General features: G+C 44.5%; 1 protein-coding gene across 1 annotated transcript; it reads right to left on the bottom strand.

Moving 5' to 3' along the window:
• Positions 1-10,494: 10,494 nt before the first annotated feature.
• LOC100835533 (probable protein phosphatase 2C 48) lies at positions 10,495-14,048 on the bottom strand. The gene is made up of 3 exons (XM_003568576.4): positions 13,307-14,048; positions 11,367-11,784; positions 10,495-11,242 (listed from the first exon to the last, which is right to left on the bottom strand). The coding sequence occupies exons 1-3, from the start codon at positions 13,508-13,510 to the stop codon at positions 10,839-10,841; spliced, it is 1,026 nt and encodes a 341-aa protein (XP_003568624.1). The 5' UTR covers positions 13,511-14,048; the 3' UTR covers positions 10,495-10,838.
• Positions 14,049-25,492: the final 11,444 nt, after the last annotated feature.

The raw sequence follows: 25,492 nt of genomic DNA, 5'->3' as shown, positions 1-25,492 counted from the left end.
TTTTTGATAGGATTTCATTTGGTTAAATTTGAATTCCGGGTTCAAAAATCATGTTTGTCTACCACATGAAATTGTAGAGTGAGACAATTTTAGAGAAAATGATGGCTTTTAGAAAAGAATTGAGGTTAGTTATAGTGTAACTCCATGAATTTGAGATTGGATTCTTATGACCAATTCCGTGCCACCCAAACAAGTTGGTTTCTGGAATTCAAAATGAATTCCAGAATTCTATGCCCAAACGATGGGTGACAAACGAGCTGTAGGAGATCCTTTTGTTGGAAATATGCCCTAGAGACAATAATAAATTTGTTATTATCATATTTCTTTGTTCTTGATAAATGTTTATTATCCATGCTATAATTGTATTGACAGGAAACTAAATACATGTGTGGATAAATAAACAAATACGGTGTCCCTAATACGCCTCTACTAGATTAGCTCGTTGATTAAAAGATGGTTAAGGTTTCATAACCATAGACATGTGTTGTCATTTATTAACGAGGTCATATCATTAGGAGAATGATGTGATGGACAGACTCAAACCTAAGCATAGCTTTTGATCGTGTCACTTAAGTTTAAATTGCTAATGCTTTTATTATGTCAAGTATTAGTTCCTTAGACCATGAGATCATGCCACTCATTAGTACCAGAAGAATACTTTGTGGACATCAACCGTCATCTGCTAACTGGGTGATCATAAAGGTGTTCTTCAGGTATCTCGGAAGGTGCTTGTTGAGTTGTATGTATCGAGTGGGATTTGTCACTCCATGTGACGGAGAGATATCTCTGGGCCCTCTCGGTAATATAACATTCTAATGAGCTTGCAAGCATGTGACTAATGTGTTCAGTCACAGGATATTATATTGCGGTATGAGTAAAGAGAACTTGCCGGTAACAAGATTGAACTAGGTATGGTGATACCGACGATCAAATCTCGGCAAGTAATATATCGTGAGGCAAAGGAAATTGGATACCGGATTAATTGGATCCTCGACATCAAGGTTCAGCCGATGAGATCTTCGAGGAATATGTGGGAACCATTATGGACATCCAGGTCCCGCTATTGGTTATTGATCGGAGGGATATCTCTGTCATGTCCACATGTTCTCGAACCCGTAGAGTCACACACTTAACGCTTAATGTCGCTAGGGTTTGATGAGATAAAAGATGGTGATATCGAATTATGATTCGGAGTCTCGGATGGGATCCAAGACATCACGAGGAGCTTCGGAATGATCTGGAGATAAAAATTTATATATGAAAAAGCTGTTTTAAGGTTTTGGAAAAGTTCGGGATATTTTCCGGTATTGATTGAAAATATTCTAGAAGGTTTCAGAAGTTCTCGGAAGATTCTGAAATGTTCCGGATTATTCCTGAGAATTTAATTGGGACTCTATAGTAATTAATTAGAGAAATCTAATTGATTATCCATGATGGGCCTAAGCAGGCCCATTATGAGAAAAGGAAGCCTTTGGTGGAGCTCTCCACCACATGGTGGAACTCCACGTACGTGGGGAGGCTGGGCAGAAGAAAAAAATCCTTCCGGGACTCCCCTGGCCGGCCCTAGCCTCTTCTTGGAGGAGGGGCAAACCCTGGTCACCATCCCCTGTATAAATAGAGGTGAGGGGCAGGGGGAGAGAACACACCAAGCCATCAGCTGGATCTCTCTCCCCTGAGCCCCTCTCCTCCTCCTCTCTCGCGCGCAGCAAAGCCTTTTCCGCGTAGCTCTCCACCATAGCCACCACCATGCCGTCGTGCTGCTGGAATATCATCGACCTTTTCCCCTTGCTTGCTGGATCAAGGAGGAGACGACGTAAAACTGAACCTGTGGATACCAAGGAGGTGTCATCGGTTCGGCACTGAGATTGATCTCATCGAAAGTTTCACTACGCCAACAACGATCCCGTGAACGTAACGCTTTGTGGTCTACGAGAGTATGATGCTCATAATTCCTCTCATTAATTACATCCAGTAGATATGATCCTGGGTTTCTTCCGCACTTCTCGTAGGAATTTTTTTATTTTCCATACAATGAACCCATCACCTTTGTATAACCTCAACCCGTAAAGCAGGACGCCTGCTTTTTTTCGTTGTGTGTTTCGGTGTCTGGTACTCTGGTTCCACCCGGCCGTGACCATTTCATCAGTAACATGTCCAGAGCCATCCCGGTAGATTGGAAGTTGTTGGGACAGTAGGCGCATTAGGATTGAGCATTGAGCAGGCAGCCGGTATGTAGCTTTCTGGCGCTGCTGGGAAAGCATAGATCACTGAATGATTGAGCAATGAGCACTAAATGACTATATAATCATATCGCCACACGTAGATATTGGCGCCAACCCGGATCAAGCAATGTGGAAGGCAGATATGCCGCTCACCAGTCAAAAATGGAATTATATATGTGCTTACATGCGTATGTGTGTACATGCAGGCCTGAGGCCTGTGGAATTGTGCTTGTTCACTGTTGAGAGTGCGATCCCAGTATAGCACGCACAAAAGTTGACGGAAATTAAAGTGTTGCAACTGCTTATATCGCACTAGTTAGATAGCTTTATCTGATCCTGACACATGGACGCTCTTCTTATACGAGATAAAGGCAAGTGAAGGTGAAGCAATTGCTACGAGTAGTTGATTTGTTTAGTGAAAGGTTATATGGCACGTTGGAAAATTAAGCAATTTCAAGAATACAAATTAATGATTAATTCCGTAATATAAATCATGACGACGGTAGCAACTAGCATGTGCATCTCGAAATATACTAAAGATATTCAACGGCACAATCAATGGTAGTATAATCTTGCAGATCATAACTAAACAGTAGATCGACTTACGGTGTACGTACTGTTGCGGTGGAGAGAAAGCCGTTGTTGTTGAGTTCGCTTGACGAAGTTGTTTACGAACAAGATGGCGACGCGTCGCGCACTCGCCGGTTCGAGGAGGTAGACGACCCGTTGTTGCAGAGAAGCGAGCAGTTGCGCAGAGCGCTTCCCAAAAACCTTATTCGCCCTCTCCCGTACAGGATCGCAAAGGCGAAAGATTCCGAAGACCTGCTCTCCCGATCGCTAGTGCACGCCGCGCTCGGGATGGAGTAGACTACGACGATGGCGCAAAAGCGAGAGATAGGCGAAACCCTAGCTCGGTTGTGTTAAGTACCTATCGGAGGGACGGGGCGGCTGTATATATAGTCACGCAGGTATAGGTCGGTTCGGTTTACGAAACCTGAACCGACTCCACAAAATCTGCACCTGTAACAGATTCCCCTCGCGCGCGTGACAAAAAGATAAGAAGCCCGGCCCCGCACCGACCCGGCACGGCTCGAACTCGATCCATGAAACGCGACGCGCGCGCGCGACGAGGCGAGAGGAGGAGGAGGAGCGCGCGTGGGGATTTCTCTTGCTCATTTGCTCAATAGGTGAGAAGCAACATCCCTTGGTCTCACTCACCTTAAACTATTAAGGTGGGACTATTCCCATTCTCACTCCCCTCATCTCACTTTAGGAATGGCCTTTGAGATTTTCAGAATTTATTAAAACTTGGGTTTGGACTGATCAGACCCACCAAATTCTAACACGGCACATGCAGAATCAACGATTGAGACATACTCTAAGGTACGTGTGAGGACTGAGGATATATATTTCCAAATGGACAAGACCAGGAAGTGCACTGTCTGAATTTGACTATTCATTTCCTTGACATCAACAGACAATACCAGGAAGCACATACTTGGGCCATTAGGACGTCTATTATTGAATCACAAGATCATGACGGCCTGCGTTGCCACCCCTCTCAGCTTCGACAATAAAATGATAAGATATTAGGAACGACACAATTATTTGTAGGCACGAGGAATGAAAGTCAAATATGCATGAGATCAATTGGTTAGTAAGGTAAGCAACACTAAATTTGTTATGGATTTTACGGGGAAAGAGCATAACAAAACAGCACCATTGAATTTGTACGGATATAACTGTTGCCTTTGAGGGATGACCATAAGACAACTGGATGGCTAGCCCCTATATTGTCCGGGAGACCAATTTAGATAATCTTGAAGATACATACATATAGAAGAAATGTTAATACTTATCAGTATGAAAGCTTATTAGTGTAAAACAAGGCGTTTACTGCATACCACAATCCTCTGTAATGTTATTTCTGTAAATTTTCTGAATTTTGTCCAAAGCTTAGTAAGCAGATTTGGCAGATCCATTTGTTTTTCGCTTTCTGAGAACATCTAGTCAACTGTGAACTGTGCTGATTTCATTAGTGAAATCGGGAGGTTGCTCCTTTTCTCTAAAACAAATTGAAGTTAAAATTGTAGATCTTCAAATATATGCAGCCTACTGGTAAGCAAAAATTTAATCACTGTACAATCATACAGATGGCCGGAGGGAGTATTTTCTTTATTGGTGATCTTTCATGCATGCATGACGGGATGCAGCAACACACACTAAGTGCCCGTACATTGAAACGGAGACATAAACATTCATCTAAGCTTTTGCCATCCCCACAGAGCATATCTTTGACTTTTGAAATGGTGGATTTTGGTGGTTTGCATATGGGTTTACAGGGACATCCGAAATCCAGTGAGCAGTCCAAATGTTTGTGATTTCCCCATAACCAGTCCAATCTGTCTTCTTTAATGGGGTCAGTATTTAGAATCTAGTCAGCGTACTGGAGATGTAGTCATGTAACGTCGGAAGGCTTCGTACAAATGAATTGATTCCTCGGCAACAATGCAGATCAAAGAACAACTTCAAATCCTTCTAGAGCAAATATCCTATATATTTCTAAAAAAACTTGGGGAAACATCCTACAAATAAAATGATGAGATGCAATTTAAAAAGACTTTTGAATGCTTCAGTATGAAATGAATATTACGCACGCCGAGACAGTGGAGCCGGTCCCCATTCCAAATAGACCACTAATTAGCCTCTGCACATGATATGGGAAGGACGTGGAGTTGCACTTGCATGCCATTTTGCAGCGTTGTAGAAGCTGTGTATTGTCCAACGGAGACATTGTTAATTAGGATTAATCCTACCACACCACGCACAGAAACAGCTACTACTGATGAATAATTAGGAGTATCACCTCTATCAGCGAGATCAAAAGTGCAGAGACAATACCTTAATAAAGATATGACTGAAGTAACTTGAATCGGATGAATTTTTTTTATCTGTTCATGTAGTTCAACTGGTTCCTGGTTGGGTTTTTTTTTTTCGAACTGGAATTCCTGGTTGGTTTTAGTTTGTGAATTGGTGTCAAAATCCTACCAGCTAGAAAATGCATGTTCCCTCTACTGTTGGCCTCTATAAACTGACTGCCTCCCTCTACTGTTGGCCTCTATAAACTGACTGCCAAGGTTTTCCAGTTACCTTCATAGTTGATAGCATTTGGAAAACCAACAATATCTAGTAACAACAACAGTTCCATGCACGCCAAAATTACTGTTGCCAAGCATGTAAAGCTAGTTTATTGTCAATATTTCTACTTATCTAACTAATTAGGAAACTGCAGTTGGAAAAGGAAGCTATCAATAATATTACTTCTCCAGAAGAAAGCATGATATCGACAGACCTCCACCACGGCCTAAAAGAAAATCTAATTCTCCATATCCTGGCTGTCTCAGCTCCGAAACACCTACCAGAGAAGTTTCAAATGATAAGTCAACAAAATCAAATACAAGCTTGACCAATAGCAATGCTTAAACGGTAAGAAATGCAACTCTTCAGGTAAATAACTTTGTAGTACTACTACTGTATATATGTTCTGGTTGGAGTTTCTGTTTGTTATTTCCTCAATATCTGCAATATATGTATTACTATGTTTCATTTTCTCTAACAAGAAGCTTACTTGCATTCAGAAATTTCAATGAAAGGAGCTGTCAAGTTGCTCGGAAGTTCTTAATCTTTTAAAGATGATGCACCCTCTACCTCAATTGCTTCTAGCAGCAAGTGCTCTTTAGACATAGTAGTACACCCGGCCCTGCCAGTAGTACCCCATCTCCATCGGCATAGTGTTGTCACCACAACATGCATATCGCTGACCATGTCCTTGTCAATGGAGTCATCCGGATCGCCGGTCCCAGCTAAGATGTACTCCGTATATCTGATGCTATGTACTCCTGCAAGCAGGCCAAGAAGAATCAATCAAACACATTAAAATTTGTACTGTTTGGTTCTCATATACAGGGAGCTCCAATGGAGAGACAGCCGGCCGTACTTAACAGCGTGATGGTGTCGCGCTAGGTAAAGCCCCGACGCGCGAACGAATCGAGTCATGAAGTAGTGCATTCGGGGCCGGGACATTGACGTCGAAGTAGAAGCTCCCAGCGCTGTCTCGACGGCCGGTGTGCACGGGTAGTTTGGCCCGCCCACCAGGAAGGGACCTTTCCAATGATTCAGTAAGGCGTCCCTCTGCGACTTACCACTGCGCGCTCGCTTGGGCGGCCGGAGCAGCTGAGGAACACCGCCTCCTTCAGTTCCAGCCACCGGTACCGCCCCCTTCGGATCCCGCCGCCGGCTCGCATTTGGGCTCCGCCACCTTCATACCCACGAACACCGTGGAGATGTACCCATCCCTATCGCGAAGACCGCCGCCACCGCCGCGACGCCACTCCCCTTCCATCGTCCCGTGCCACCGTGCCCGTCTCTCCGGCTCCACCGCTCTGCGCTGCCTCCGGCGCCATCGAGGTGGGGACCTGAGGCCTGGGGAACTGGGGGGTTGGAACCGTCCACCGTGGCCGTCTCGCCGGCTCCGCCGCCTGACGAGGTGGGGACGCGAAGCTGTCCATCTAAAGGTACGAAAAAACAGTATCTATGAACGGACGGAGAAACAAGATTTTGACCAATAAATTTTTTATTGATGTGTGATTTTTCATACATGAAATTTATATCAATGGATTCATTTTTAAAAGTTCTTACTAATGATCATGATTTCGTATCATATAACTTACATATTAATAGAGTAATTCTTGATCAAAGATTTTTCTTAACGAAACAAAATACGCCAACATTTGTGAAATGGAATCAATATCCTACTATGAAAGGGCGATTGATTGATTGACTGAAGGCTGAATTAACTGAATCGCCCATGATAGACTCCTTAGATCCTCCACGGCGGATACATTTCTGTCGACCAGGCATCCCGCGAGCCGCGTCGATCGACCGAGCAGCAGAGGACACAGTTGGCCCAGATGCGGGAGAGGTTACGTTGGTCCCGCTTGGTCCAGCCAGCTCACAAGGCCCAATTAACATGAGGGCTTCGATTTTGCTACAGGAGCAGCAGCTCTTTAGGACGAAGCCCACCAATCAACGGCTGGATTTCGCTCAAAAGGTAGATCTGACAGCCAGCAATGCTGAGGGCGCGAGAGGGCAGGGAGAGGTTCAGTTTTACTGCCCTAAATAAGCTAGGAATAACCTTACGACAGGGAAAAGCGATCTCTTGATATCACGAACCGACATGTAGTACACAATCCGTGTGTCGATGAGGTCGTTTGATGACCTAATGTGTCGTGGTGGCCACCAGAGCATAATCGATGGTTACCAACTCTTCGTCTGAACCGCCATGCTCACCAGTGATCTCGTGAAGAACATAGAGGGTTTTTTTTTTGAGGAAAAAGAACATAGAGGTTAGAAGGTGTAGGATCGTCGAGGAGACATGCGTATCCTAGTGCTTTGGAAAGAGCAGTAGAAGCGAGGCGGAGTCGAACTTGGCTACCCTAGCTAGAATGGACTTGGCCTTTATGTTAAAAAAAACTCAAGGGCCACCAAAGCGGCTAGCCGATGGATGCATCAAAAAATGTATTAGAGCATCTCCACTCGGCTGCCCTAACGGCCCACAAATGAGTTTTGGGGCCGCCAGTGCGAAAAAAGGGACCAACAAGTTGGCGTGGGACAGCGACGACGGGCGTCAGGCTAACGAAAGGGTCTGCGTACAAGATAGCACGTCGAGTTCTATCAAATAACAAAACCCACTAAAGTAATAAATTAATAAGCTAATGTGGTATTTTACAAAGTCACAATACTTTAAATTGTTTGCAATAACTGCAGCTTACATCAAGCCAGGCACGAAGGCCACAAAGATTTGAGCCTATACTCAACTAACAGCAGTCAAACATGTCCGACTCGTCGACGCCATCCGCCGAAAGACTTCATCCGACCCAGCGTTCGATGCGACTCCGCCGTCACGCCGACTATGACTACACGATATGTGGCCTGCAACTTTGAGTCTCTGTCCTAGTCTACCACGCGGCTAGACACTCAGGGGCTACTCCCACTCGGGGGCAACTGACGTGGTTATGACTAACCGGGTCCTCACCTTGAGGATACCCACTATGGCCCAGATGGGGGCCCATATATAGTACCAGGAACTCAGGTACCTAATCTTGTGACTCAAGATAAGGAAGTTAAATTAGGGTTTATCTTTCTGTTGTAACCGACTTGGATTTTACCTGAAATCTAGCATCCTGCATATATAAAGGACTAGGAGAGGGAACCAAGGAGGACAAGCCGCCCCTGACGTACTCGCCAGATCCAATATGAGCACCCTAAACTTTACGGCAACCTCTGTAATCTCAACAATACAATCTCCGACGAGCAGGCCGTAAGGGTATTACCTCATCGAGGGCCCTGAACCTGGGTAAATCCTTGCCTGTCCTTGCTTGTCAGCCGACGGGTTCACCAACACACACGCTTAGCTTTCCTAAATACAAGCCCCTCGATATGGGCATTGTTGAAGTCACCCCTTCGTTACTCCTCGACCCGTGCGTGCCAGCCAGCGTTGCCGCCGCGCGGCCATCTCCGCCTCGTTAGGGCCAAGCCTGAGCCGGAGTGGGCGCCGAAGGCGGAATACGAGCGCCGCGAGAATGATGACCGGAAGAGTTCCCAAGCCTGCGTGTGGCGGAGCGCGCCAGCAAGGAAGAGGTCGACGAGCCCGCGCCTGAAGCGAGGAAGAGGCCAAGAAGGAGGTTGCCAAGAAGAAGAAGGCGGCCAAGAAGGAGGTTGCCAAGAAGAAGAAAAAGGCCGGCAGTGAAGAAGGAGCATATTTGTTCCAGATTTTCAATTTAAATAGAAGGGATCCTAGAGGTGGTTTTAATATAAATTCGAAAAATGTCCAAACGAGAAGAACATTTGGTTTGCTTTCACAACTTGAGTCCGGGAATACCAACAAGCAACGATCACTGGGAACTGCTATACGTCCGATAAAAGGTTTACGCTCTACGTATAATAATGCATGTCCATATTTGTTGCGTGGTCTTGATGCAGTGTCGTATGGAGATTGCACAACTTCCATCTTACGTAAAGCCTTTCCGACACAGGCGACACTTACACAACCCACTTGAAAAGGTAAAATGCAGACAATTCAGACAGAACATAAAAGTCCACCGCGGAATAAGCCCCATTGGTGGATAGGAATAGCCGAATAGGATAGGGAGACGCAAATAAAGCTCGAGAGCAGATTTTTTGCTCCGGGTTGCAATCACACCCGAAATCTGAGCCGCCCACCTTGTTTTTGGGATCTGTGCCCCTGATTTTCGGTTTTCAAAATACATTTGCAATACATGGCAGTGGCGTACGTGGGGACCACGCACGTGGGATTCCAACCCCCCCTTTCTTCTTTCTTCTGTCTGCCCTCTGCACAGCAATGTCGCCTCCCTCCCCCCCCCCCTTCTCTCTCTCACCCAACAGCCCATGGTGGCCGGAACAGGGACCTCGACCGGTGCGGGACGGCGGCGTAGCAGGAGATGGAGGCGGCCATGGGCATGTCCAGTTCGACATCGAACGCGCCCTGGCTGGGTATTCTCTCCCCCTCGGCCATCATGTTCGAGCTCCCCTGCCGGAGTTTCGAGCTCGGCCACGGCGTGGCCATGATCCGTTGTCGTAGTTCGGAGCTCGTCCACGGTGAGGCCACGGTCAGCAGGACGCGGACGTGTGGTGCCGCCGCCCCCCTGCCCAGGCACAAAAAAGCCGCCAGGGTGCCGCCACCCCCACGCCCGGGCACGGCCGCGCCGCGCCGTCGTCGCCGCCAGCCCGCACCAGCCGCCCCCATCCCCCCACCCTCTCTCTCATGGCGGAGCTCGTCCATGGTGCCGCCGACATCTTCACCGAGCTCATCTTCACGGGGTCCGGCTCCGACAACGTCCAACCGCATGTCTTCCCCAACTCCGGCATCCAGCCGCTGGAATCTCGAGAACGGCGGCTCGTTCTGGAGCCGGCTGAACCCCGACAACATCCATGGCGCAGGAGGAGCAGGCAGACGGGTTCTTCAAGTCGAAATGGACAAGGGCGGAGTGGACAAGGGCAGAGCTGCAGCGAACGGGAGCAGCAATCGGCGGTCGCCACCGTTGGACGGGAGCAGGGGAGAGAAAAGTGAGAGAGAAAGGCGGAGGAGGAAGATAGCGTGGGGGGAGGTGGGGACAGAGAAATCGGGTGGTGGTGGAAGGGAAGCAAAGCACATGGTGGGCCCAGCACTGTTAAAGAATACAAAATTAAAATGGACATACGGATCCAAATACATATAAGAGAAAGATAGCGTTTACGAATCTCAACGTGCTTTCTAAGGTGCAGATTCAGGGTCGCACCCAGGTGCAAGAGGACATTTCTCACTGGGGAAATTAAAGAATAGTAGCCGGAGAAGCAGACCACGAATCACATAAATGGATGGCTAAGCGTTAGCAAATCCATAATCTTTACGTCCCCTAGTGGTTCTGATACTTGTATCGGCTGGCATAAAGGAGAAAATAGCCAAAATTGATAGTCCCTGCCACATCCACGACCCAGTACACATTGTCCAGCGGTGTCCTGATGGCAGCAATGGGGGAAGAAAAGAACAGGAACTGTTCACGATGGCAAAGAGTGGAAGAAGAGGCAGATCGCCGAGCAGTCGTCGACAGCAAAGCCCCGCCGCTTGCGCCTCCAAGCTCGGACAGCGCACTCCACAAGGCGCTTCGCCGCCTTCTCTCTGTCCACCGTTGCCGCCACAATCCGCACAGCCTCTTCGTTGGAGATCACATCCCATACCCCGTCGGTGGCCAGGATGACGAACTGGTCCCGATCACTAATCGTTCTCTGCGTCACCTCTGGCGCCGAGATGACGCCGTAGGCCTTGACGCAGTAGTCGCCGAACGCCCGCGACATGGCCAGCCCCGGCGCCTCTCGGTCCGGCAGCCACACCCGGTGCACGCCTGGCTCGTCGTCCAGGCAGTGCACCCGCCCCTTGCACTGCATGATCCGCTCCTTCTCCTCTGCCAGATCAGATTTGAATTTGACTCTGTCAGCAATGCTCCTCACAAGATCGAATGGCCAGAATCAAATAAACAAGCATGCATGATGCATGTGCCGTCCTTGTCTAGCTAGCAGCGTACTTACGAGGCAAGTTGGGCTTGAAATCGACGGTGAGCTGGACGGCGGCGACGCTGCCATCGTCCGATGTGGTCGCCAGGACGGCCCGAGAGTCGCCCACGTTCACGATCACTAATAGCTCACCCTGCTTGATGACGGACAGAGCGGTGGTGCCGCTGTTGACGGCGTCGAGGCGTCGGTTTCGTCGGAGCTCTTCGTCCACGGCGGCGGCGGCGGCCAGGTAGGACTCCCTCCAGAGGTCGAAATGGCAGTCGGAGAGCTTCTTCTCGCCATCGATGAGCGACGCCAGCGCCATGGCCTCCTGCCAACGGCACAGCAGCGACGCCGGCAGCGACTCCCGGACGGCTTTGGAGACGTAGTGGCCCCACTGCCCGTGCCCGTCGAAGATGCCGCAGAAGATTGTGTCCTCTTGGCACCCAAATCCCTGCAGGCAGAGTCAGCAAGGAGAAGGCAATGAGAAAACCGAAGTCCTGTGGAAAATGCAAACATTTATGTTGCAAAATTCAAGCGAAGCTCATGTTTTCTAAGGATCTCGTTTGGCTTTGCTGGTGCAGAAACACAACGAAACTAAAACGTAATGTTTGTTCACGGGTGTGGTTATTTCTCGATCACTTGATTTTAAACAAAAAACGTTAGATCTTAGTTGATGTATCAGCGCCGCTACATTAAGATCCGAGGGTCATCCCTCATTTCTCCCACGTGCTATCGTTCAATTAAAATTCGATGGCAAAGAACATCGACTGATCTCTGACAAAAAAACTTCTGACTTCTCAATCGCAAAAACGTTGTTTTATTTAGATATTTGTTAACCGACTTGTTTTGCATTACAGTGTACATTACGCAGGATAACTAGACATCTAAGATTCAACCGTGACATCACAGAAGATAACTAATTGGATCAACCAGTCAATCATGATAACTACTTCCTCCGTTTCATAATTATTCTTGTCTCTCAAATTTGCCCAAAACTGGATGTATATATTCTTTAAAAAAATCTAAATACATGTAATATTTCGACAAGAATTATGGGACGAGAGAGTAGAAAATTAAGATTCTCTCACTCTAACTTTCCAATAAAAAATGTGTGTATCGATTCGATGCAGAGGTCGGGGCTTCCACCCTTTTCGAAATAAAAAATTTGGAAGGCCAACCTTTAACTGACTTTGCAGCTTGCTTTTCCAAATTAGTGCAATCTAATTTTCTTATGGGAGATGATTAACCTTTTTCCTGTCACAATCAGTCAGTTAAGTGTTTAGCTATCGAAGTTACATTGGATTCAGATACCAAGAAACCAAACACCTTTTTGCTCCAACAAATCGAGACACGTATCATACTACATTTTTTGGTAGAGAGAAGAGAAATCCCTAGAAGCCAAAAGCAAGCACCATATCCAAGAACCTTTTCTACCATATCCAAGGACCTTGTCAGGACATGCTCCAAAACTTGCTACAAAACCTATGTCTATGACTAGGCCGGTTAATTGGCCTCCTGACACGTATCTGCTTAAGGCCCAATGTAAACAATCTACTGATCAAAACATCAGAAAACTGATTAGGTGAAGAGCGTAAGAGAAGCCTATAATTTAGTACACGTAGGGTCAGCAAGCTGTTTGATTTCTTGTGTGGTCAGAGATGACCGAGAGGACAAGCCAGCGACTAGTCTTAACGCTGTACTACTCTCTCGTTTGTAGACTTTTTTTTCCTAGAATAGAAGAGAGACAAGGCCAATGAAACGAACCATGCACAACATCTTGTACTCATGATTATGAAACAAAATAGTAGAAATGACTATTGGAGCATCTGTTTGTTGAGCGCTCTCAAATACTACGATGACAATTGAGCGGTGGTACAGAATTAGGCAAGTGCTCGGGGCTCGGGCATATGATGGAATCTACAATTAGGCAAAGTAGAAGGAAACAGAGCAGCAACGAGCTTAGCTAAGCTCACCTCCCAGACGATGGAGCAGTCCTGGTTTGTGCCCTTGTCGCCGCGGCGGGAGCATGCGGCAGCCAACGTCTGAGAGCCCTCGCCCCACAGAGCCCCCGACGTCCGCAGCACCGTCCCGTTTTCCTCCTCGTCCGCGCCCTTCTTCTCCCTTCCCAGAGACATCGAACGGGCCAGCCCCTGCAGCAGCGACGAGATTTGCCGCATTCTCGCTGCCCAACAAAACAACTCACCACACGGTTCTGCTGCTGCACGCACGTATGCAACACCTTCTTGTGCCCCTGCTCGATCTCTTGATTATTTTCTCGGCGATTGACACAGGTGGGCGAGAACCGAGGAGAGACCGGCCATGGCGATGGAAATGGATCTTTCCTGTTTGTGGGAGTTCCTTGAAACGAGCTTGGACTGGAAATGGATCGTGATCAGATCAACTTGGAAGGAAGAACGACGTACTATATATAAGAAAGGGGAAGCAGGGATTGGGCTGCAGGCGCCAAGGAGGGAAAGAAGAGGTGTGAAGCGAAAGCTCGTGAGGGAGCTTTTAAAGCGGGGGAGGAGACGCGGGGAAGAAGAAGTGAGCTGAACTGAATAAGAGGTGGGAGGAAGAGCCGTGGTTGCAGGGGAAGCTACAGCATGCAGACCGGCCGAGGAGGCAGACACGCGGGCCGTCGCTTGCACAGCAACACAGAGATGCTTCTCTCTTCTTCCCCCCCTAGGAAGTAGGAACAACGGGACGGATAGGCCCTCGGGGACTCCGCGTTTTGCTTCTCCAGCTTTTCGGTGATGTGGATAAGTCCTCACGTATTGCCGTTTCCGTTCTGGAATGCGCGATGCCACAGGGGTATCATGGGCAATGGCGTGACGCCAGCCCGAGAAAATGGCTTTTATTTAATGGGTTTTGCTAGCCCTGCCACGGTTTGGTGGTAACGGCTTACATGAACCTCCTCCTCTCGACAAAAAGAACAAAGGGAATTACTTGCGGGCATGACTATAGATTTTTTTTTTAGGCCGGCATAACTATATATTTGACTAGGCAGGCAGATCATCCTATTAGCAGACAATGGTATTTTGGAGAAGCCGGGGTCATGCCCTATTTTTCCAACAACAATTCACCATCTCTTTTTTTCTTCTCAAAGAAGGTGATGAGTCGTGATGCATTCTTTCATCCAAGTCACACATATCAATCAGCTTCAATTTTACTGTTCTGAAACGAGAAATGATAGCATACTTGTGTTCTGTAAGGCAAAAACATATTTGGTGTAATGAATTTTTTTCAAATCTTTCTTTTCTCCCCATGGCTGATCGATAATGGCATGATCCAAAATTAATTTTTACTTCTCGGAATTCAAATTCAACATTCCAGAATGTGTTCTGCGCTGGTCAAACCACATCATACTTCAAAGTTCCAACTTTGCTACACATACCAAGAGGATGATTCTGTATAGTGGTCAGCACTGCCAATATTAAAATCTATCCATGCATTGTTGATATTTTTGTTTATGCAATTCCAACAAATTAACAAGAAAAAGAGATATAGAATACCCAAGATGCCAAAATTTCTTTGTTGTATCGGTCGCCGATGATGAATATAGCGTGTATTTTTTTTTGAGGAATATAGAGTGGGAGTAAACAAATACTAATTGTTAAAATTTTGGTTATAATCCAGTTTGCTCTATTAATGATGTTCTCTATTTTATGAAATCAAATATTCTTTTATTTGCGGAATCAAATCATAGTAGCACCAACTTGCAATTAATAACACCACAAACTGAATCTGCATAACTGTCAGCATTAACAAATACTGAAAGGTACGCATAAACTATCGATATGTTTATTTTCCTATCCAATTCCAACAAATCAGCAAGAGAAGAAGATAATTTATCAAAGAGGCCCAAATTCTTCAAAGCTGTCCCACCCACGAGGAGGATTGCATCATGCGTGCACTGAAACAGAGGACAGAGAAAATATCCTTATGTTATTTATTCACCTAACGAAAGGGATCGAGTCATCGAGATGCAAAATACCCCAATACTAACTTGTACTCCATTATTGGGGAGGGAGTACCGTGCACCCCAGACCGTTGATTTAAGGGGATAGTTTGGACATTTCTATTTTACTAATGAAGTACAATACGGACTTTTATACTGGATGGGGTAGAATAGTAGAATCCTTTCTCATTGTCAACGCCTTCCCAATAGTGCGCCCCGTCGTCGGCGCCTCCCAGATATCGCCGCCTGCTAATCCGGTAGTGCGCCCGGCGCTGCCGCCTTCCCGATCGGCGCGCACCTGACCCCGTTGCCTTTTCCGCCCATATCCTGATATGGACATAGCTACCATGGATACGACCATTAGAACCTTAATTGTTGTAATTGTTGGAGTATTCAATAACAATTATAATCATGTGAAATCAATTATTAAATTTGTTCAATATATTACTTGCAAAGAGGCAGAGCTACTATATTGTATGATCTTATTATGCAGGCGTCTTATTGAATTCTACAAGTCCAAAGTGAAAATGAGGTGCGATAGCATGCAGCGGGTGACGCAAGGTGAAGCCTATCAAGTCTACCTTCCAACAAATCAAACGGCACATTTCGGAGCTTGTTAGAAAAAGATATCACGAATTAAAATTGAATCCGTTTCGGGTTCGAACTGTCAGGAGACCCGAATTTGTTTTAATCACTCAGGCCGCATCCGGAGTCCAAATCAAGCAAACAAGTACTTGTTGGAAAGGTAATTACAAGAACTTTCCAACGAATCCAGCCCCACAAGGAGATTCGACGCCTGCTGACCGTGGCGGACAAAACAAACTGACGGATCTGTTTTTCTCTTTCCTAAAGAGTTGTAGTTTGTTAGGAAAGTTAGAGATAGAGTTGGATTTCGGCCTTCTTACTCAAGGCGGACGAAAATCTCTCTCCCTCTCCTTTGTACACCCCATGAGCCCCCCTATGGAGATTTGGGTTTTGTTTAGTTAAAAGTTAGCCATCACTACTACTTTGTGTAATCGCGTGTGTCGGTTAGACCACCTGTTTTAACGCTTTCGGAACCTCAATTTATCGTCTCGTTGAGACATTGGTTTGATATAGTATACTCGTAATTTCAGATTGCATCTGCTATTTATCTTGTTCTTGCTTATTCTTCGATTGCTTGCAGGAACAAAGACCTTCGTGGTCAGGTTGATCGTGCCCCCGCGTGATCAATAACCCTCTGGAGTTGGTGTATCGATTGCTAAGGCGCTGCCTCTTAGGCTGTAGTCGGATCGTCAACGTTATCTCCTACCCAAATCGAGAGTTACCAATCTCATCGAAGGATCGGGCCACCCCCCGACCCACATCATATCCCAATCGCGCGCAAGCCACCATCACTGCATGCATGTCCGGCCGCCGGGCTGCTCCACTCCTGTAACCGCATCGCATCGCCGTTCGTCCTGTAATTAATCAAGATGATATGCTTTTCTTCTTCTGGACGGCGATGTGTCAAGTCCAGAGCTAATTGTTTGAATTTAATTAGTTTGAGTGAAACAATTCGCCTAGGCTCTACAATTCCTGCACATTGATTATCGTCCACACAGTTTCTCCACTCATCAATTTCACAAGGAAAAAATCGGAGCTAAAAGTTTATAACGATTGAAATTAATCTATTTTCCAATACCTAGAACTGAAGAAAGGGCATGCAAGAACTAGCTAGCAATAAACCCAGATTGAAATCGACAAAACAACAAACAATTCACTTGCATGTCCGTGGAATATTGGTGGAGATAAGAAGGCTCCATGACCGTCCGAGGGAGGCATGGGCCGTGGTGTGCCGGTGGCGGAGGATCCACGCAGGGGTTGTCACGGTGTGCAGCGGCACGCACGGGCCCTCGGAAACAACATCTCCATCACATCGCCATGCCACTGCACATCTCAGAGGTCAGAAGCCATTGACGACTGCGTAGAACAAGACGTTAACTGCCCTCCAGATTTACGAGTTTGCCCCTGTAAGCCAGATACTCCCTTGTTTTCACATACGGTACTCCTGTTCAATCGGACTGGAGTACAACTTATGCTGATCTGTTGGATTGAACAAAATAAACGGTCTAGATTCATTTAGGATGCCGTAAAAGAGCTTTACTAGTAACAACAGTAGTTTCCTTCCAGGATTATCTTCTCGTCTATATAAAATCAAATGCACAGCATCTAAAAAGAAGGAAGACAGCGTCAACCATTTCGGCTATGCTATTCACCGGCCAGCGCATGCCGAGAAACAGCAAAGCTGACATGGACCGACCCTCCGCCCGGCTGGTGCGCCAAGATGTGTGGCTGCGATGCGTGGTCACATGGACGTGGACGGCTGGACGGCAGTCTCCACGCTCCACTGTCTGCACACAGCGCTGGCTGCCTGGCTGGACTCACCGACGGGGTGACACTTGGCTCCGCATGCTCAGATATTTCTCACGGTTGGGGAGATATCAGATTCTCTCGGTGGTAGGTTCTCCGGAAATGATGTGTGATGTACTGATGTTGAGGCCCCTAATTATAAGTTGAATTATTGTTCTCATCGATAGCTTTGACATTGATTTGACTGGCGATCCTTCCTCGATTGTTGCTTGCACTGACGAGAAGATGATGTATACGTGGACCTAGGTTTTACTATATCAGGCACTGTTTACGCACATGGTTTTTTCTGCATGTGTTGATCGGATGATTTTGGAATGGTGCCGAAAGTAGGGAGGGTGCATGGCTAGGAGTGAGATGGTCAGATGATTTTGGATAAATATTTAATCTAAAAATTCATGACATAAAATGCAAACTAGGCAAGCGATACATACTATACATGTATGACATTCAGTATACCTGGCCGGCATTATAACGACGTGGCACCTGATAGGTGCCACCCACCTAAAGGAATCCCATCAAACGGTCTTAACAGGATATTTTGGGCTATTTTAGATGGTCTGCGTGAAAAAATGTGGTTCTGTGATGTGATTAGTCACAAGTGAGGTTAGATGAGACAATTGTCCAATATCTGTTTTTTTAATACTCTTTGTATTTTCCAAATATCTACATTTGGTTAGTGAAATAACCTATATCAGTACGCATAATACTTCGCATGCCTGAGCTCTCGCTGACACAATCGATCGTACACAACACGAAAAATAAAATTGCCCAACTCAACTAATTAAGTTGCATCGATGGGTAACGAATTGATTTTTCTCAACACGTAAGCATGTCACATCATCACACAATTAACTCATATTTTTTTCACATACATGCATGCTACTTTTCATCGAGCTATTTCCACTAAGTGAAAAATCAATTTATAATCTATCATACAATTCCATTATACATTTTCATTGGATACTTTTTTGCTGTTACTTTTCACTCATGTATGTTCTCAACAACGTGGGCTCATGTGTGTTAACTAAAAATTTCCGCAACAACGTACGGGGACGCGTGAACAACGAGCTGCAAGTATTGCTGTATACTCCGTAGTTGATTAATCGATGACGTACGTATCGCTTCCCTGTTTCGTTTTCCTGTCGAAATCGGAAGAGCAAGTCAATCAGTAGCTGTCGTGATAAGCACGGGGCGTGGTCGGTAGTTGTTGCAGACTGTAGCATGCATGAGCATGTGCATGCACCAGGGGCCTGGCATGCATGCACGCGATCAGATCTCGATGATCCGATTTGAGCGTCCACTCTAGTCCAAGCGCGTAAACAACTGCAGTCTGCAATATACATTGACATGGTCACAACGTGCTGCACGCCATACCAACCAATACATGCACAGTGTTCTTCGTACGTTCCCACTTTTCCGGGGGAAACTGAACCCGAAGTTCGTGACACGTAGTACGTGCTGGCTGCCGCAACTCATTACTCCTGCATAGACTGCGAGTGGGAACTGTCCAGAAGCGCTGCATGCACGCGCCGACCGCCCGGTGTGTATAACTCGTTTCTAGATCACGACCACTGTACACCTCTTGTCCCAGATTCCCTGAATTAATCCTGGCATGCATGCATGCATGCAAGGATCCTGGTGCAAGAATACGAAGAATGAATTATTTTTTTGAAAATATCTATTTTAATGAAAACAAAGAAAGTATATATTTGTTTCCTTTAACTTCAAAATAGTATACATTTGATCATTGAATTGGTAAAGCAGGATACTTTTGGTCTCTTTTCCGGTTTTGAATGTATTTCTTACTTCGCATGCCTCGATGGCATTAAGTACCTTCCATAAATGGTCCTTGAACTTAAAGTCGTATACATTTGGTTCCTCAACTATTCAATATGACATCTGACGTTGAAAATTGTTAGAAAAATCATGTCACGTGAAGTCAAAACCAAACAAAACTGGAATAGCGACTAAAATATCTGCTTTGGCCAATTGAAGGACCAAATGTATTTCATTTTGTGTTGGTGGACCATTTCTATACTTCGTTGTTAATTGAAGACCAAAAATATGCTTTTTTATCAAAGGAAAAATGAAGAAAATGCAAGAACTCAGTGTGTTTTTATTTGAATTACAAATAAAGGCACATCACATAAATATATTATCTCCAAATTTACACATGAATGGAAGGGGAAAAGACAAACTACTACACGTTGGCATGCGCTGCCGTAAATCAATTAATTCATGGGTATTCGCTTCAATACCCATTATTGTTTGTAAAAAGTCGAATATATATACTATGTATTCTGTATATAATTTGCATTTGATGTTACGAATAAATGACAATAAAATGATCACATGGAAAAAAAATGAATACCATAGAACCATGGGTAGAATTTTTGGGTGAAAAATCTTAGGTGATAAAAAATTGAATTGTTGAACATGCCACTAAAATAAATTGCTTGTGAGTTGCATGATGCTTATGGTGATGTGGACACCTTGCATGTGTAATTTGAAAAGATTAAATGCATCTTACTGGAGATGTGCATGGTGAGGTGGACGATGATGTGGACATCTTGCATGTGTAATTTGCAAACATTAAATGTACTAATTAGTGGGGATCAACTTTATAAATTATATAGATATGTATTTATGTAAAAGGGATGTTGGGCTAAAACTGAAGCGTATTTAAGCATTGAATCTAGAAATGCACCCGCCCATCTCTCTCCTTCCTCTTCCGAGTTGGCCAGTGACCCAAGTAGGATTTTCAATCACTAAGGCTGCGTTTGGCATTGTGGTGGATTCTCATAATCCATTTCTCACCCGCTTTTCACTATTTTTGAGTTTTGCTAATCAACTTTTCACTACTTTCGTGTGTATTTTTTCATATAAAATAAGTTCAGCGTAACACAGTTCACCAATGCCAAGCTAGCCTAAAAACCGAACATCTGCTTGATACTCGTACTCTCATAAGACCTCGATTGACGCCTGCACCTCGCGCCTCCTCGTCTCCTCCTAAATCCCAAATATCATGTGCTGAGATTAAAAAAAAAGCTAGTTTTTTTAGCGGACATAAAAAAAGCTAGTGATTGCTTCCTCATCTGCTTTGCTCCTCGAAATCCACTTGTTAGAGCGCACATCGACTTGGCCCAGCTACTCACAGATGAGCTGGCGTCTTAAAGGCCCAGGTCCACTGGAGTCCACAATAATTAAGGCCTTAAGTCTAATTAACTCAACCCAAAAGACCGATCTTATTACTTATAGATGATATTTGTTTCACCTTATATGTCGTACTCCTCCAGAATCAATTTTCAACGATACTAAACCCAACACTGCCTGGCCGCTGCTCCGCGCTTCGGTTCTTCCACTGTTTCACGGCTGCCCACACGTACTACGCAGTCTGTGCACAAGACGTCAATGCCTCGATGATCACTCGATTATAGACGCAAGCAAAATGCTACTTTTGACTAGCGAAGTTTTGAATACCCACGGTAAAAATCCTATGACCGCCCCTGCTTGTCGGTGACAATAGCTAGTTGATCAAAAAAATTATCAAATGGTCAAAAACCAAAACCGAAGAGGGGTTACTGGAAAGAGAAAAGTCATGAGAATGTTGATGAACAGGTTTTGCGCGGCGAATCTTCTCGGTCGTGCCATCGTGGAGTACATATACATGACAAAGACACATTCAATGATTAAATCTTGTCCACGAGCTAGTGAAGCTTGGTCGACCTTTTGCCTTCCAAGATTAAGAAACCACATGAGTAATAGCGACACTGATCATGACCAATCCATAATGTCCAATTACACATACGTAGTTCACCTAATTCCAAGTAGTTAAACCGCTTAATTGTGTGTCATGCTTATGGTAGATCCGTAGATATATAGATGCATGCATGTTCCTTTCCGAAGATGTGGTTCACAAAACTTAACCAAATTCTCGATCAAGTTGCAACTGAGAGCCGTCAAAAAAATCAAGTAAGGACTAGTATATAAAAATCTAGCGCATTGAACACAAGATCTATCTGCACGATCTTGTTCGTGATTCCCAGTGCTTGGGCGGCTCACATCACTCACCAGGGTTGAGCAACCAGTTTTATTTTCCTCTTTGCAAAATATAAAACACATAATTATGTGTACAGTCAATGCTCTAGAATAAAATTTTGACCACGATTATAAGACTAAGTATATACTATGAAATAAGCATCCAAGAGTAACTAGCACAATAACCATGTGTTGCCACAGCTTATGTGTCATGTGTAGCACCTTTTGTCTTGAGTCGTCCAGGGATCATCTATTTTTTGATTGCCAATTTGCTAAATCCTTCTGGAAGCCTGGAATTACCTCTGTCCAAATATTCAGATTGAAGGTATTAATGCCACAGCTGATGTGGCAGAAATTAAAAGAAGACTAAATGTCCCATTCAGCATGGATATCATTATGCTCGCAGCTTGGGGGATACGGAAAGTTAGAAATTACTGCATTTGCAATGGCATTAGACCTAGCTTATTCAGAAGCAGGAAAATTTTCATGGAAGAGATGAACTTAGTCTTCCACAAAGCCAAAAGAAATAGTTATTCAGGGCTTCAAGATTGGATTAAGAACTTTAGATATGGGCCCTGTGGGCTTGTATTTGTAATTGATTTTCTTTCTTTGTGAATAAATTGTAATTGATTTTTGTTTTCTTTGTTTTTTCTTGCTGCATTGATTCTTAATAAAAGCACAGTAGGTATTTTACCTACTATTTTACTCTAAAAAAACCATTGTTGATTTGGATTAAAAAAAATGTGCACACAACATAATTAAAGAGAATGATTCTGTTTTCTCAGGTCATGTAATTCACATTTTTTCTTATTCGCTGATATTTCACTAATTTGTACCAAATTAATAAGTGATGGTGCGATGGACCACCGCTACCAATTGAGTTTTTTGTAGGAGTAAAGATGAAGATATGGAATATTGGTATGTCATTTTTTTCTACTAACTTTACAAACATATCTTTGTTTTTTTTTACGAAACAATCGCAGCGAGCTACTTATTGCCTCGAGAGAAGCAAATCCAAGAGAAAATACACAAGAAAATACAAAGAAAGTGAACGAGAATAAAGGAGAATTTAGTCCACTAGGAAGAAAGAAACCAAAATAAAAATAAAAAAGTCAAGGTACATCGTCTGGTTCCGAAACCAGTTCGCCTAGACCGACGCCGGCCTGGGTCCAAAGGGCAGCGTCCTACTTGATGAGGATGCACACTGCAGAGGGTCGGAGAAGTTTGTGCTGGAAGATTCGCCGGTTCCGCTCCTTGTTTTTTCGTTCCTTAATCTTTTGAAACATTTAGTAAATATATGGGTTGTTCTTAAAGGAAATTTGTTAGGATATAAAAGATATACTTCTTTTTGTGTTACGGATGGCCATTGCCGAAGAAACATTTTGCAAATTGCTTCACCTTTAAAATTAAGACAATCAACAATGGGCTGAGATGCATGCCGCGAACATGTGAGCGAGGCAGGCAAGTGCTCGTGTGCTTAAAAAGAAAAAGGTATTGTAAGGGCTTGTGTGGCGGGTGACTCGGGTATGAGTCATAAAGACGGGCAGTGCCGACAAAATAGGTATGCAGGTTGCAGGCTCTCCAGTTGGCAATGGCGGCAAGTGATCAATCAGTCACTGCACCATGCATGCACGATCGGAGACGGATCTGAAATTCTCAATCCATTTCTGTTCCTATCCTGTCTGCTGTGCTGTTGTTGTACTACTGAAGTACTGATGCGTCGCCCGACCACGATACTCTAAAACCTAAACAAATCAATTCCGGAGACGAATGGGTGACAATAGCCTGAAAGATTTGCTAGAGGCCGTACAACACAACATCTTTCGGTGATAATTTTGGTGCGCCGGTGCAGTACAAGTATAAACTCCAGATTCAATGAAAATTAGGCTGGAATTTCCAAAAGAAATATCTTATCATGCAACTGGCAGGAGGACCCAGTTGGTGGATGAGTCCACTAGCAAACACATGAGTGATGAGTGAAGCAAGTGTGATTCTTCTACCCGACCACCCCACTACGCAGCTGCTTTCTCCCCAGGCGACGCCAACATTCTTTGCCTTTCTGACGTTGCATCTGTCCTTTGTGGTTTCCAGGTCATTGATTGCCCTCAGGCCTCCTCCGCCAACCCCAATCGGTCCCTTTTATATCCGACTCTCTCATCTATGTCTCCCTCTCTGTACGTTAAATTTTCGTACATACAAAACAACAGATATATGCATTAATAGAGCTGGATAAGCGGGTAAATTGCGCCGGCGGCTCGGCCGGTCAGTTCGACTCGTGGAGACAGTTCCACTCGACTCGTTCGTTAACAACTTCAAATTAAACCACATTTGGTTCGAGTTAGCTCGCTAAACTTATTAAACTCGGTAACAAAATTATATGCTCTGTAAATTTGACTATCTCAATATATATTACATCTATACATACATAAGAGGTAGCATGATGTAAAAATGAAGTGCATGCACCACACAGTCAGCAAATCCATAATTCACACACTTAACGTTACACTTCACATGATTAATAGTCCAACAGTTCAAGTCTCTAACATATATTAACTAAACATTACTAGTCTGCAAGACTGCAACGTAATATAAAGTTCAAAATACATTAGACGTCCATACAATAACTTAACGGTCCAAAATATGTTACTCCCTCCAGCCAGAATTACTTGTCGAAATATTACATATATCTAGACGCTTTTTACACATAGATACATCCGTATTTGGGCAAGTTTGAGACAAGTTATACCGATCAGAGGGAGTAGGTGTCTTTATGTTCTAGGAGCTTGGGATTATATAGACTAAGTTAATCGAGTCTAACGAGTAATTCATTGATCGACTCATTAAACTCGTTTTCGTTAATGAGTCCATATAACTCAGTTCGACCTGCTAGGCTCCGAGTCCGAGTCGAATAACGAGCTATTCGTTTAACTCGCCCTATAGTTAACCGTTTACATATGAAAGAAATTAGGATCCAAGGAATTAAGAGCGACGCTAGGTGTCGGCCGGCTAATCCTCACGTAGGATTGCACGGTCTCCCTATTTTTGGGACGGCCCATACATGCATAAAAAAAATTCAGCATGCAAACATTTTTTTGTGTGTTTGCAACATCATTCTAGCATATAATTTTTTTCCTATAAAAAATATGCAAAAAACATTGCAACATCTCAGATGTATTTATGATCAATTTGTCTTATGCATGCAACAAATTCTCATTAATTGCAAGAAATGTTGTGAAAATATGTCACAACATATCCAATATGAAAAATGGACGTATACAAGAACTGAAAGCATGTTTGCAACATTTGCAATAGACTCACATAATCATTACAACATCTTATATGTGTGTATGAGAAAACTTTATACGAGCCTGCAGCATATCGAAACAACCTTTGCAACATCAAAAAGACTTAAATTGACTAAAGTTTCACCAACAATTAATGGAGGCACCATGATTTCACCGACTCAATCTCGCTGGTCACGGATCCGGCTACCTGGAGCCTTGTCAGAGCCAGATTGGGCGACCATACATCCATTATCACTACCTCACAGTAGACGTTTGCCCGAACTATGTTAGCCGCACTTTGCTCAAATGTAGTTAATTTTGGTTTTTAACCGCACTTTTGGCACTCTAACCGCAGATTTTGCCAATAAAAGTGCGTCAAATACTTTTGTCAACACGAGTATATTCAACACTTTTAAAATACAACGAATATGAATTTTGACGCACTTTAAAACCAAATTGACACAGTTGGAATGTGCCGGTTATCTACC

This window comes from Brachypodium distachyon, chromosome 2, assembly GCF_000005505.3.
Source record: "Brachypodium distachyon strain Bd21 chromosome 2, Brachypodium_distachyon_v3.0, whole genome shotgun sequence".
NCBI classification, from domain to species: Eukaryota; Viridiplantae; Streptophyta; class Magnoliopsida; order Poales; family Poaceae; genus Brachypodium; species Brachypodium distachyon.
The sequence above is the reverse complement of the archived record's forward strand: the minus strand, read 5'-3'. Positions and strand labels throughout refer to the sequence as shown.